Here is a 14,897-nt window from a genome sequence, read left to right as displayed (position 1 = left end):
AAAGTATGCTTGGCATGTTCCTGCCCCAGGGCCTTTGCCCCTACCGTGACCTCTGCCTGGAATGCTTCTCCTTGCTCTGTCCTCAGGATCATCCCTCATCTTGGGCCAAACATTCCAGCCACATAACTTAAAATTCCAATCCTGGCCACACATGACTTTTCCCTTTGTAACCCACTCCCTAAGGCCAGAGTGACTGTCTCACTCACTTTCTGTGAGTCACCTGACCACTCAGGTCCACTTTGCTGACTTCCCAGGTCCCCAACCCCGTCCAACCTGCTCTCCATATGCGGGTTAAGGAAAACCCTCACAGTATTTTGCTCTAGGCTTTGGACTTTGAATGCAGCAGTGGCCAAAACAGTGCCTCATGTGGTTCCCAGACCGACGGAACAGGACGGACAGATAGCCATGCAGGGAGACCCTGACCAGCCAGGGCTTGGGGAGGGGTGGTTCTGGCAGAAGTGACAGGGATTTGGGGCCTGAAGATCAGTCTGCTGTCACAGTCTAGAAGGGGTCTGCAGATGGGGGCAAAACAGAGGGGCTGGGAAAAGCACCTCTGGAGCCAGCTGGGCCCCATTTAAGGCTGGAAACCCACACCCTCACTGAGGCACTAGGGTGCTGGGTGAGGGGGTGCTGGGTGAAGGGGTGCTGGGTGAGGGGTGCTGGGTGAGGGGTGCTGGGTGAGGGGGTGCTGGGTGAGGGGGTGCTGGGTGAGGGGTGCTGGGTGAGGGGGTGCTGGGTGAGGGGTGCTGGGTAAGGGGTGCTGGGTAAGGGGTGCTGGGTGAGGGGGTGCTGGGTGAGGGGTGCTGGGTGAGGGGGTGCTGGGTGAGGGGTGCTGGGTGAGGGGTGCTGGGTAAGGGGTGCTGGGTAAGGGGTGCTGGGTGAGGGGGTGCTGGGTGAGGGGGTGCTGGGTGAGGGGTGCTGGGTAAGGGGTGCTGGGTAAGGGGTGCTGGGTGAGGGGGTGCTGGGTAAGGGGGTGCTAGGTGAGGAATGCCAGGTGAGGGGGTGCTGGGTGAGGGGGTGGTAGGTGAGGAATGCTAGGTGAGGGGGTGCTGAGTGAGGGGGTGGTAGGTGAGGAATGCTAGGTGAGGGGTGCTGGGTGAGGGGTACTGGGTGAGTGGGTACTGGGTGAGGGGTTTCTGGGTAAGGGGTGCTGGGTGAGGGGGTACTGGGTGAGGGGTGCTGGGTGAAGGGTACTGGGTGAGGGGGTGCTGGGTGAGGGGTTTCTGGGTAAGGGGTGCTGGGTGAGGGGTACTGGGTGAGGGGGTGCTGGGTGAGGGGTTTCTGTGTGAGGGGTACTGGGTGAGGGGTACTGGGTGAGGGGTACTGGGTGAGGGGGTACTGGATGAGGGGTTTCTGGGTGAGGGTGCTGGGTGAGAGGTACTGGGTGAGGGGGTACTGGATGAGGGGTTTTTGGGTAAGGGTTCTGGGTGAGGGGGTGCCAGGTGAGGGGGAGCTGAGAGAGGGCAGCCATCCTACCGTCTTTCCTCCATGAGATCTTGGGGAAGGGAACGCCCTGGCAGTCACACGACAGTCTGGCGGTCTGCCCCTCGCTCACCGTCAGAGTGTAAGGCTCCTTTGAGGGGAACGCTGGAGGGACTGGTTCAGAGCAGACAGGAGTTGAGGGGGTTGGGATGGGAGGGAGGGTTGTATCCTGGGGCCCAGATAGGTGTCCCTTCTTCTTGGGATCTGAAAGCCAGCCCTGGGGGAGGGGACCTGGAGACCCTCACCCCAGACATTCAAGTTGAAATGCTTCTCGGAGCGGCCCGCCTGGTTCAGGGCCTCACAGGTGTAGTGGCCCGCGTCCCACACCTTCACTCGGTCCACCTGGCCAGGAGAAAGACAGCTAGTCAGTGAGTCAAGCAGAGACAGTGTCGCCCCTAGGTGGACTGTGTCAGCCTCACCATGTCACGTGACCTCACTGAGCTCTGATGTGCAGCAATGAGCTGCAATGTGAAGCTGTGACAGGAGCTTCCTGCCTGTGACACCAAGAGGTTTCTAGAACCCAGGGCCGCTCCATGTCACCCTCTGGCTCCTCTACATCAGACCCAAAGCCCAGATCTGCCAAGAATCTGGGCATATGGCAAGCCAGTCCTAATCCAGGCCTTCATCCATTTCCACCATGCTCAGAAAGTCCAACAGAATCCACCAGAAGAGAAGGTGGGGAGTGAAGGATGATGGGTAAGGGATCTATCATCTTGGGGTCAGACCCTGACCTGGAGGTAATGAGAATAAAGGAGAGGAGAGGAGGTCAAAGGGTGGTGCTTGGAGATGGGAATGGTCCTATCACCAGGTGGAGGGGGTGGGAGAAGGAGGGGCCGCAAGCATAGGCTGGGGTCCTGAGGGAGACTCTGAGGGCTCTGTCTCCTGGTGGGTAATCACAGGGACCTGAGACACCCACAAGCCCTGCCCTGCGCAGCCAGTGCCTTCAGGCAGTCTGCTGCACAGCTGCACACCTCCAACAAGGCCTTGTCTGCAGAGAGGCGGATGCCAGGGTGAGGCTCCAGGGGTCGCCCATCCTTCCACCATCTAAGCACAGGGGGCGGCATGGCATGGCTCTGGCACTCCAGTGCCACTGACTCATTGACCACAACAGACACGTTCAGCTCTTCTCCGAGGATGCTGGGGGGCACTGTGCGTACAGACAGGGAAGGAACCCCTAAGGTGAGTGATGGGACACCAGGAAAGGCCACAACTGAGGTAGCCTAGCCAATTCCCGCAGCTAGGGACAAACCCTAGCGGATGAGAGTCACATCCAGCCTAGTCCTGCCACCTCAGTCCTGCTGTGCAGGCTTGGTGGCAAGTGCCTTGTCCTGCTGAACCCCAACCCCCTCAGTGTGGGAGCCAGAGAGCTCTGGGCTTCCCTCCTGACTCTGCATATTGCCCCAACCCTGGAGCATCATGCTTCTTCCCCTTGCCCTAACCACAGAGCTCCTGGCCGTACATGGCCACTTGCCTGCTACTTGCCCACCCATGGGGATGCTCATGCCCCAGGACAGGTCTCTACTATCTAATGGTGACCACAAGGTCAGGTGCTAACTTGCCTTTCTTCCATCTGCTCCCTGCCTGGACCGAGCACATGGCTGGGGATCCCTCCCCCACTCAAGCCCAGCTTCTTGGATGGCCCACTCCCATCCCAGGCTAGAGACTCACTGTGAACTTGCAGGACGATGTCCCGACGATCTTCACCCACAGCACTCACTGCTACACAGGAGTAGCTACCCGCGTCTGAAGCATGGGCACTGGCCACGGTGAGGACTTGGCCTCCGGGGAAGACCTGTACCCCCAGAGGGAAGTCCACGTCAAATGCCCCTCCTACTACAGGGACAGTGCCTGAGTCCTGGTACCACACCCACTTGAATCCTGTTCCAGACCCCTGGGTGTCCTCCAAGGCAGGGGGCCATAAGCTGCACCCCTTAACCTCAGGACCTCGCTGGCTGGTGGCAACTGTATCTGTCTCTAGAAGAGCTACCTGGAGCGATTCTGCCCACCCCAGTGGCCGCTTGTCATGTGAAGTCAGGAGACCTCAAGAGGTATCAAGTTGAGGTGGACCTCGTGTATAAAACACATAATCAGAATTGGTGTGAAAAGAAGAGTATGGGATGTCTCGTGAGTGATTTTTTTAGGTCACATGTCAAAATGCACCTTTTTTGACACTGGATTTGATAGCATTAAAATTGGTTTGCCTTTGCCATGCACACCTTTAATACCAGCACTTGAGGAGCAGAGACAGGCAGATCGTTGCGAGTTCAAGGCCAGTCTGGTCTACATACTACGTAACGGGTGCCAGGACAGCAGGGTTACACAGTGAGACCCTATTTCAGAAATGAAACAAAAATTGCTTGCCTTTTTTTTTCCCCTGAGGGAAGGTTCCATGTGGTCCAGGCTGATCTTGAACTTTTCGTGTAGCGGAGAATAACCTTGATTCTCCTGCTTCTACCGCTGGAGTGCTGTGACTCCAGGTGTGCGCCGGCATGCCTAGTCTGTACTAGGCTGTCTATAGAAGGGCTCTATGGACAGCTTACATCCCCAGCCCCTTTCATTACTTCTTTTTGAGGGAGGACTGAGAGAGATCAACATGTAGCCCACATTGGCCTGGAACTCACTATGTTGATTGGCCTGGCCTTGAAGTCATGGTGATCCTCCTGCCTCAGCCTCCTGAGTGCTGGGGTTTGGGCATGCACCATCATAGCTAGCTCTCTTTTTCCTCATTTCAGTGTGGCTACAGAACACTCTAGGCTACATATTCGGCTGGCATGTACCATCACTCGGTGAGAAGGGACTCCGCCTCTCCCTCACCCTAGGCTCCCAGGGCCTGAACTCTGCTGCCAGTCCCTACGGAACGCAGCAGGAGGTTGCTCCGGGGCCACCCGGTATTACTGACCTTGAGGCCAGGGGTCCCCTCAGGGGACACAGGGTTTCCATCCTTCAGCCATATCAGCGTAGGGCTGGGGGTGCCAGTGGCATTACAGGTTAGGCGGAAGGGTGTGCCAAGCAGTACTGGGCCCGGCAGGCTGGGTGGCAGGGTGATTTGGGGTGGCACTGCAAAGGGAAGCAGGGGACAGAGTTGAGCCCCACTGCAGGTGACACAGGTCACAAACAAAAGCATGAGTGTAGCATCCCAACCCAGGCAGCCATGTCCTAGACACTGTGTCAACACACCAGAGGCTTCTACTAATGAGAAACTGAGGCTCAGTTTCTGAGCCTGCCCAAGGCTAATCAGCTAGAATGTGGCTGACGCCACACTCGAACTCAGGCCTTGGGTCAGCCGAAGTGACTTATCATGGGGATCGTACGGGAAGTGAGAGCTGAGGGTCCTCCTGACTCAGATCTCAGATGTGACACTGCCACCCTGGGTGAACCACAGCTAAAAATCCCACTGTATCCAGGGGGCTTTCAAGATCAAAGCTGTTTTTTTCCTCATGGCCTATGAGACCCAAGTGGTCTAGCTCTAGTTGGCTACCAACATCACTCCGATTCCTCTCTGTTTGTATGCTCCAGGCATGCCCAGCACTGGTTAATGTTGGCCTCCATGCATGCCATGGTCATTACCATCTTCACCAGAGCAGCTAAAACTTCCTGTTTGAGACTCTCATAAGATTGGGCCTCCTGGGGTTCCCTCACTGCAGGAGAAGGTAGGGAAGGCTGTTGTCTCCCCTCCAGCTGCACGTGGTCTCTGGGGGTGCTAGAGGATGCTAAAGGTGCTATAGGAAGTGGGAAACTGACAGAAGGGGGACTCTGCAACCTTTGGGGTGCTGATATGGGACTTTTTGTTAATATATTTGTTTGAGGGGTCATCCATACTCCTATGAGAAACCCTTTACCCATGATCCTGTAAGCAAAGCCGATAAACTCATTGGTTACCCAAGCTGGACTTGAGTGGAATCATTCCTGCCGTTGGAGCTCTATATGGGATGTATTAATGTTTGTTCACATGGCCCTAGGGAAATTCACTCAAAACCCAGCCTCCCTTCATGTTCTCATGTTTCCTACCCCTCTGTAGCTTAGATAGAGGAATAGATCAATGATGAGATGAATGGGCACAGGACTGGATGGATAGATATTGTATCAATGACGGACGGGCAGATATTTGTATACATAAATGGAAGACTGGATGGCTGGGTGAATGGATGGACCAAAGTTTGGAATACATGGATGGTTGGATCAATGAATGGACAATTAATTGTTTGTATGAATGAATGGAGGCTGGATTGCTGGCTAGTGAATGGGTTGGTAGATGAATGAATAGATGGATGAGTGGATGGATAGATGGGTAAATGGTGGTTCAGTGGGTAGATGGATGGAGGATGGATAAATAGAAGGATTAATTGGTGGGTAGACAGATGGGTAGGTAGATAGGTGGATGGATAGGTACATAGGTGGGTGGGTGGTGTGTGGGTAAATAGTAAATAGATGAATAGATGGAAAAATAGATGGTAGATGGGTAGATACATGAGTGAGTGGATGGGAACAAAGGTGGGTGGATGGGTGAATGTAAGGATAGGTGTGTGAATGGTAGATGGGCAGATGCATGGATGTATAGATGTGGGATGGACAGATGAATGATGGGTAGATAAACTGAAAAACAAGTAGACAAGAAACAGCGGGCTAGACAGATGCAAAGAAAACGAGCATTTTAGAAAAGGCCCTAAAGTCCTGGCCACTCACCATTGATCCGTAGGCCATACTGAAGCCCTGCACTGCCCGCCACATTGGTTGCCACACAGCGGTAGCTCCCTGCATCAGAAAGCTGGGCTTGCTCAATACGAAGTATTCTCCCATCAGCTGATACTGTTACCCCTCTCTGGGTAGAGATAGGCTGGCGGCCCTTGAACCAGGAGACATCTGGGAGAGAAAAGATGTATGCAATTATCCTATCAGCTGCTGACTGTTGGGTGTCGGGGCATTCAGAGAAACTTCCAGAGTGAGCACACACTTCTTCCAATGCTAGAAGATAATCAGCATTCTTAGGAAGGGGAGCACGGACAGAACAGAGCATCACCTCAGGAGACAAGACCAGGAGCTAAGAGGAAGCCTGAAGATGGGGGCTAGTCAGCCAAGGTAAAGAAGAGCCCAAACCAGCCAAGCCCTCTCCTCTTCCCCATCACTGCTACCCTTACCCAGGAGAGCACAGAGCAGTGGTTCTCAGCCTTCCTAATGCTTCAACCCTTTAGTACAGTTCCTCATGTTGTGGTGACCCTCAACCATAAAAATATTTTCATTGCTACTTCAAAACTGTAAATTTTGTTATTGTTATGAATCATAATGTAAATATCTGATTTGAAGGATACCTGATATGCGATCCTGTGAAAGGGTCATTTGACCCTCCAAAGAGGTCATGGCTCACAGGTTGAGAACCACTGGTGTAGAAGGCAAGCACCCTGGACAGCCTCAAAGGCAAGGGCGGAGCACTATGCCTTCAGCTTCCTTATCTCCAGCCGACTCCACAGGAGGTAAGATTTCCTGGGCTCACCCACCCAATACAAGTGACTGTCCTTAGCCATGAGGGGACAGGAAATGGGCCTTCCTCCTGGAACATGGATAGGTCCCACCCTAGCCTGGATGCGGGGCACTCATCTGATTCACCCAAGTGCCCAGTTCTTTTCCTTCATGCTGATCTGGGAGGACCAGCTGGAGGGGATCCTATTCTTCACCCACAGCCTGGACCAGCCCGGGGATGCTAGAACCTCTGTACAGAACTCTTACAGGTTTGTTTCTGACCTTCATACAAAGCTCTGGGCACTTGCAGCCCCCTTCCACAGGAAATGAGGACTGGCTAGAGGGGACTTCTGGCCAAGGGGAGGGGGTCTTACCTGGAGGAGGCACACCTGAAGCCAGACACTCCAAGGTCACTGAGGCATTCTCCAGAACCGCCTTGTTGACTGGGCCTGGTTCAATGTTGGGGGGAACTAGGGGGTCACAAGGAGAAACTGTTCTTTGAGGGTGTGAGTTCCGGGCAGCTCCAATCCCAGCCATTTTTTTTACTTTTTTCACTTCTCCTAAAGGGTTCTGGCAACAAGGCTCTCACATCTGTGGACCAGGAAGCTTGTCCTTAGAAAAGCCCCAGACCAGAGCAGAGGTTATGAGTTCTTCACTGAGGTTACACAGGGTTCCTAGCCCACAACCCCAGCCCCATGAAGGAGCCAAAGCTGACACAGTAGAATCTGGAAACTCAGGCAGCCCTGGATAGCCAGACAGGGCTTGTCCACACTGCCAGGGACACATATGAACCCCAAAACATGAATCCAGCCAGCAAGGGAGCCATTAACATGGGTGAGGTGACCCCTGAAAACGTTGCAAGGGTCCACCAGCTACTGCTCCTGCTTCGTCTCAGCTCTGTCTACCTTCGCAAGGTTAAGCACACAGCTGTAAATCTAAAACTCCCACTCCCAGTACCAAGGTCCCTTGAGGTGTCACCAGTCACCCCAGGCCCTGGACCCCAATCAAGCTGCAGTCCTTACCCAGAACCCTTAGTGTTACATCCTTCTTGCTCTCCCCTACCAGGTTGGTGGCCGCACACGTGTAGACACCTTCATCTCTCAGGTCTGCCTTCTCAATCTGGGAGAGAAAGGTCTGGGGATGAGAGGAAGCCATACATACCTGGTCCAGGACCAGACCACAGTCAGTCAGAAGAGGGCAGGATGTGGGAATGGCCCCCACAGGCAGATGCAAGCGTTACAAGTGAGTCGTGGGCCCAGCACCGACATTCCTGGGCTCCTCTCTTCTCCATGATATCATCTCTGTCTTTTTCCTCTGGTAGCCAAGTTTCTGGGGCCTGGACCAGGCTAAGGGACCCCTCCATTCCCCAGGTGTAGCAACCAAGGGCCTATTCAGTATGCACATGCTGAGGGCTCTGTTGTTCCACCCATCTGCAAAGACTCAGCTCAGGATCTCCAGGACCTCCACAGAGTTGCTATCTAACAGCCAGCCCTGGGTCTCTAACTGTACCTGAAGTCTGCCCCCTGAGGTTGCCATGGCCACACCATCCTTCCACCAGCGGATGCTCGGGGTAGGCACTCCAGTACCTACACACTGGAGGGTGACAGGCTGCAGGAAAGGGGCTGTGAGGTTCTCACCCCCCATGATGTACACTGATGGGAGCTCTGGGCAGGAGAGACGGAGAGAGCCTGAGTCAGGCTCAAGAGGCCTGTAGTGGGTACCTAGTAACTCCTTAAATGGCTACAAGTCAAAGTGTGGCTTTGAAGGTCTGGCCAAAGGAATGCTTCTAGAACCCCTGCTCCTCAAACATCTGGGTAAGGGAAAGCACTCCCCACAGAGACCCGACACAACAGTGCTTTCCCTTTGGAAGTTTTCCCAATCCATTCATCCACAGGTCCATCTATTCATCCATCCATCTATCCATGTATACATCCATCCATCCATCTATACATACATACATACATACATACATACATACATACATACATACATACATATATCTATGCATCAAACCATCTACCCACACATCCACCCATCTACCCATCCATTCATCCAACCATCCATCCATCCATTCATTCATCTGTCCATCTACGCATCCACCCATCCACCCACACATCCACCCATCCATTCATCCAACCACATATCCATCCATCCATCCATCCATCCATCCATCCATCCATCCATCCACACACCTTCCACCCATCAATCCATTCATCTATCTATCTATATACTCATCCATCTACCTATCCATTCATCTACCTGTCCATCCATTCATCTACCTACTCATCCACTCATCCACTTCCCCATCCATCTAGCCCATGCATTCAGCAACTTAACTATCCATCCATCCATCTTGCTGCCCGCCTAACTGCCTATCCATGCATCCAATCAGCCATCCAGCCAGCTATCCATTCTATTCATCCGTCCACTTATCCACATGTGTCCATAAGAGTATTAAGTGTCCATTCTATGGCTATAACTGATGTAGGCCCCACATAAAATAAAAGAGACCACCATGCTGCCCTTTTGGAGGTCTCAGAGCTGGTGTGGAGAAGGACAGTTACCCAAGCCACTCCGGAGAAGTAGGGTGGTAGGCAATAGCCATGAGAGACTGAACAGTGAGGATAAAGTGTGGTGCAATCAAGAAGGCATCTTGGAAGAAAGAGCAGACCTGAAAAACAGGAGCTAGGCAAACTGAGAAGAGAGACCGTGGCGCTTATCAAATATTTAGATGCAGTTAGATGTGCTCATCAGGATGAGAGCGAGCGGAGGCAGGGGCTGGGGAGTCCCCAGGCAAGGACAGGATAGATGAGCAGCTAAGACAAGCCTCTTCCACCCATGTCTTTGGAAGTCCAGCCTAGAAGTCTACACAGAGGAGACAGGTCCCATGTCATTCCCAGGCCTGCTGTGGCCTCCAGCTCGCCTACTCCCATCATTTCAGGTTGCCCACTGTCCCAGAGCCCCCAGAGCCCCAGATACCCGCTCACCATGCACAGAGACCTCCACCTCAGCCCCAGATGTCCCTGCCTCATTGGTGGCCTGGCAGGCAAAGAGGCCCGAGTGGCCCAGCTCCACGTGGCTGATGCGCAATACAGTCCCCTGTGAGGCCAGCTGCACTCCAGCAAGCTCCTCGGCTGGGCGGCCATTCTGCAACCACCTGGTAGGTGGAGAGGGGGTAAGGTCACCTTGAAGCCTCCCTCCCATGGCTTCATGACCACATTTACATCCCTAGGAGCAGGAATGGCTTCCCTGTCACCCTCTCTTCCCCACAACCCCACATTCTGCCTGCCCCCACCCTGGCCAGTTCGATACATACTGGATGGTAGGCACCGGAGACCCTGATGCCTGGCATGGGAGATCTAGAGACTGTCCCACGATGGCAGTCACCTGGCTCATGCCTTCAGCAACCAGCAGCTGTGGGGGCACTGTGGGCAGGACATGCTGCTGGATGGTTGGAGCTCATCCTGGCCTTAAGTGCTCCCACGGCCCCAGTCCCCACAGCCTTCTAGTCTCCCCTCAAGTTCTCCCCCAGGAGGCCGTCCAGGGCCACGGAAGGCCATAAGAGGGGCTCTATGGCCTCCCCAGAGACCATTTATCTCTTGTCTGTCCTCAGATAGACTAAGGACCTGGGGCCCTGTCTGCCTTGTAGTCTGCTCTCCATCTTATGTCACAGAGGGCCACAGGGAGTCTCGTCTTAGGTAGAAAATGAGTGTCAGCTGAGCAGGACTCGAACCCACTCCCAGGTTGGGGGCTCAGACAGGCTCTTGGGCATGCCCATCCTATGGACAGAGGGCAGAGCACCATCCTTCCTGGGCAGTCCAGGGCTGTGGGAAGGAGTGAGGAGCAGAGCCCCCTAACTCAATCTTGCCCACCACGTCTTCCCAAACCAGGTCTCACTGTTCACCTGTGGCACACAGGGAGAGGGCACATATGCTTCTCTGCCACCCTCCACCTCCTCTGGGGCTGAGCATGGAGTGGGCACAGGAGGGGACCTATCCACAGCTGGCTCACCCTGCACCTCCACCGAGTACTGTAACACAGCCTCTCCGGCAGGGCTGCTGGCCACGCAGCTGTAGAGACCACCAGATGCCTCTCCTGGGTTCTCCAGCTGCAGGACACCACCTGCCTCCAGCCAGGTCCCGTTGCTGTCCACCAATGGCAGCCCTTCATGCTGCCAGGAGATGGTGGGGGGTGGATGGCCTCTGGCCACACACTCCAGTGCCACGGGCTTCCCAGCCATGGCCTGCACCAGGTACGGCCCTCCATCAGCACCCTCAATGGTAGGTGAAACTAGGGAAGAGACAGGGCTGTCTTGGGGATCAATGATTGTAGCTATGCTCCCCAGCCTCATCCTATTAGCTGGATCTTGCTCAGACACAGTCTCTTCCAGCCAGCCTCTCTCAGACCCTCACTGGAAGAAGCTCGTCTATCTCAGTTCCTGGAGGCCCCTCCCCAGCCCCTGCTTATATCTCTGCTGCTCCCACTACACCTGGAAAGCTTGTCATCAGGAGAACACCAGCCTGTCTACTGAACAGGGATGGGTCTCCAGGACTCCAGACTAGGCCACTATCCCCGGAAGTCTCCTCACCCCTAGAGAGACAGCAGACGGCTAAGGCAGATCTGAGCCAAGATGGTACAATCTGGGGGCTCCTGACACTTGAAGCATACTCAGAGATCATTGCAGCCAAGCCCAAGGGGTGTGTTGGGGGCCACATCCCTCGGGCCCCGAGTTGCAGAGCAGATAGGATCACCAGCAGATGACCCTGTGCCATCATGAACTTTATGATGCTTCAAACCTCATTAGGGCCCCAAGGCTCTTGGAGAAGATGATGGACATGCAGTTTTCATTCTACTCCAGAGGTGTTGGAGCCTCACAGAGTCCCTGGTGGCAGGTGCCGCAGTGGGCCCCACCCTTTCCTCAGCTCACCGCCTCTAGACTCCAGCACCCAAGCTCTTTGCACCTATGTGGTCAAAGCTCCCTTGCCGACTCTTCACCAGGGGCCAGATGACTCCTGTTGACCCTCAGGCTGTTCCCTGACTCCCCAGAGCACCTTGCTCTGCCTTACCCAGGCTCACCCTAATCCTTTCTCAAGAGTGCTCCCTATTTTTCCTTTCTTTCTTTCTTTCTTTCTTTCTTTCTTTCTTTCTTTCTTTCTTTCCTTCCTTCCTTCCTTTCTTCTTTTTTTTTTTTGAGAAAGGGCTTCACCATGTAACAATTGTCCTAGAACTTACTCTGTAGATCAGGCTGGCCTCAAACTCACAGAGATCCACCTGCCTCTGTCTCCTGAGTGCTGGGATTAAAGGCGTGGGCCACCACCATCCAGCAAGTGTTCCCCACTTTTTCCGAGCCCACTGTTCATGATTGCCAATTCACAGATGTGACATCAGACCCTCCCAGGGAGGGACAGGGCCCATGCGTCCCTGAGGTATGAGCTAGCAAGCTTCTTCATCTCACGGGAACACAGGAGGCCAAATGCTTTCAGCAGATGGTTCTACTGCGCATCAGCCACAGGTCCCGGGCCTTGCTCTAAGTCCTAAGCTACACACAGTTTAAGCGGGGATCTTCATGCTACTCTGGGAAGTTTAGTGGGGAGGGGAGTCCCACAGTCCTCCAGGGGGAGTTAGACTCTGCATTGACTCCCACCTCGGCCCTGCCTCTGACTCAGTTTTCTCATCTGCGCAGGAAAGGAAAGGCAGAGGGCTGAAATGAACCCCATACTTGAATCACTTCATTTGTCTTTGAATACTCAAAGGGCCCACCCCTCATTGACCTTCAGGGACAGGCAGAGGTCACCTCACACTGTCCACACCAGCTGCTCACAGCTGCAAGCCCCCTGGCTGCTCACCATAAACCTCCAACCTGGTGGATTTCTTGGTGAGCCCTGCAGGGTTGCTGGCCTGGCAGGTATAGAGGCCAGCGTCGGAGCGCTGGGCCTTCACCAACTGTAGCTGCCGGCCACCCTTGCTGTAAACCGCTTCCGGGCTGGGGGCCAGCAGGGTCCCATCCTTGTGCCAGACGATGTCAGGGGCTGGCACTCCTCGGGCCTCACAAAGGAGCTGCGCTGTGTGGCCCTCCAGGACGGTCACCTCCCCCGTCTCATTAGAGCCCCAGATAGTGGGAGGTGCTGGGGACAGAGAGGAACATGAGGGTGGTCACAGATTAACCGAGTCAGTCCCTGGTGTCCCTTGAACGGCATGCACACAGTACAGGCTTCTACTCTAAGGACTGGCAGGCATGAGGGCTAGGGGAAGGGTTTGGGACACAGACAGAAGAGGCCAGTTCAGGGACATGCCGGTGTGGGACGCAAGCCCAGTCACTATGGGTAGGGATGGTGCAGGAGGGGAGAGGGACCACAGTGCCTCTAACTCACTGTATGACCTGGGGTAGGTCCTGTCCCCTCTCTGGGTCTCGGGGTCCCCATCTGTGGAGGAACTTGATCAGGGCTTCCCCTAGGGCAGGGCACTCACAACTGGTACCCAGGATGATGGCCGAGGCACATGGATACAGCATGATATCACCCTGCCTCCCAGAACCATGCCCTCCTAACTATGTCCCTTGATGACAGTGAGAAAAGTCTCCACCTGAGGCCACCGTGTCACCAGCCTGTCCATCCCCTTGTACTCAACTCTCATTTTAAGATTTATTTTATTGCTGGGCGGTGGTGGCACATACCTTTAATCCCAGCACTCGGGAGGCAGAGCCAGGTGGATCTCTGTGAGTTCGAGGCCAGCCTGGACTACAGAATGAGTTCCAGGACAGGCTACACAGAGAACCACCCCCAAAAGATTTTGTTTATTTGGGTATGAGGATGTGGAGATGTTGTATAAACACACACACACACACACACACACACACACATGTTCAAATTGGTGTGAACACGTGCATGTGGGTGCACACACACAAAGGTCAGAGTTGACATCCGGTGTCTTCCTCTATTAGACTCTGCCCCTTACTTTTTGTGACACTGAATCTGGACCTTATCAGTTCGCCTAGACTAGCTGGCCAGAAAGCCCCAAGAGTCTACTTGTCTCGGCCTCCCCAGTGACGGTCCAGTGACTGTCCAGGTGAGGTGACCATCCCGGAGGGCCACACAGCACAGGCATGTGGCCACCATGTCTGGATTTTTACATGAGTGCTGGGGATTCAAACTCAGGTTCACATGCTCATGGAGCAAGTGTTTTACCAGCTGAGCCTTCTCCCCAAGCCCTCAAGCCGTTGTTAGCACAGAGCACAGATGTAGGCTAAGTGCCCACTGCTTAGCTTAGGGCAGCTCTCTGGACGTGTTTGTTGGTGCTGTTCTGTAGTCCTCAGGGCTTCCTACATGCCAGGCAAGGGATTCCCCCACTGAGCCACGCCCCAGGCCCTGGGTGTACCAGTTCTTCCTGTTCCTTCCAGCTGACACTGGCTTCCCAATTATACTGAAACCCTAAATTGCCTTATTATTGTTCCCATGTAAACAAGAGCAACTGATGTAAGGGGGAAATCAAAGAAATCATCATCCAGCACACATTAGAAGCAGTGAGTGTGTGAAGTGGTAGTTTGGGGGAAATGTGGGCCCGCTTGGCTCCTGTTAATGCCCTTGCCTCCCCTCCCAGGTAGCATTGGGAGGGCCCAGGAGGCACTGAACTCACAGTAGATGCTGAGCTGAAAATCCTTGGCCTGCTGGCCGGCTGGGCTGAAGGCGACACACTGGTACCGCCCTTCGTCACCCAGGTGACTGCTGATAATTCTGAGAACCTGGCCATCCTCCTGGAGCAGGGTGTGAGGGTCCCCTGGCAGGATGGACCTGGAGAGAAGCCATTGGTCAAGCCAGGGTATCTTCAGGGTAGCTGCTCAGAGGGACTGCAGCTTATGATAAGAATGGTGCTCCCCGGATGCCCATGAGAGGACGAACAGTATGTGGGCCTCCATTCTGTGGAGTATTAGTCAGCCCTAAAAATAAGCGAGTTCCTGACACTGG

The 14,897-nt window shown here is 54.4% G+C and overlaps 1 protein-coding gene across 1 annotated transcript in view; it reads right to left on the bottom strand.

The window, feature by feature from the left end:
* The window catches only part of Hmcn2 (hemicentin 2), a 155,104-nt gene that overhangs the window by 63,702 nt on the left and 76,505 nt on the right, over window positions 1-14,897 (bottom strand). The window contains exons 30-43 of the mRNA XM_059260027.1: window positions 14,569-14,723; window positions 12,783-13,061; window positions 10,948-11,226; window positions 10,253-10,361; window positions 9,924-10,093; window positions 8,446-8,600; window positions 7,959-8,055; window positions 7,311-7,406; window positions 6,166-6,342; window positions 4,382-4,539; window positions 3,151-3,274; window positions 2,454-2,629; window positions 1,728-1,824; window positions 1,477-1,596 (exon numbers count right to left, since the gene is read on the bottom strand). Coding sequence (XP_059116010.1) covers window positions 1,477-1,596; window positions 1,728-1,824; window positions 2,454-2,629; window positions 3,151-3,274; window positions 4,382-4,539; window positions 6,166-6,342; window positions 7,311-7,406; window positions 7,959-8,055; window positions 8,446-8,600; window positions 9,924-10,093; window positions 10,253-10,361; window positions 10,948-11,226; window positions 12,783-13,061; window positions 14,569-14,723 — 2,192 coding nt within the window. The remainder of the gene's footprint in view (window positions 1-1,476; window positions 1,597-1,727; window positions 1,825-2,453; window positions 2,630-3,150; window positions 3,275-4,381; window positions 4,540-6,165; window positions 6,343-7,310; window positions 7,407-7,958; window positions 8,056-8,445; window positions 8,601-9,923; window positions 10,094-10,252; window positions 10,362-10,947; window positions 11,227-12,782; window positions 13,062-14,568; window positions 14,724-14,897) is intronic.

Source organism: Peromyscus eremicus, chromosome 4, assembly GCF_949786415.1.
Source record: "Peromyscus eremicus chromosome 4, PerEre_H2_v1, whole genome shotgun sequence".
NCBI lineage: Eukaryota > Metazoa > Chordata > Mammalia > Rodentia > Cricetidae > Peromyscus > Peromyscus eremicus.
Note: the sequence above shows the minus strand (reverse complement) of the source record. Positions and strands in the feature narration are given on the sequence as shown.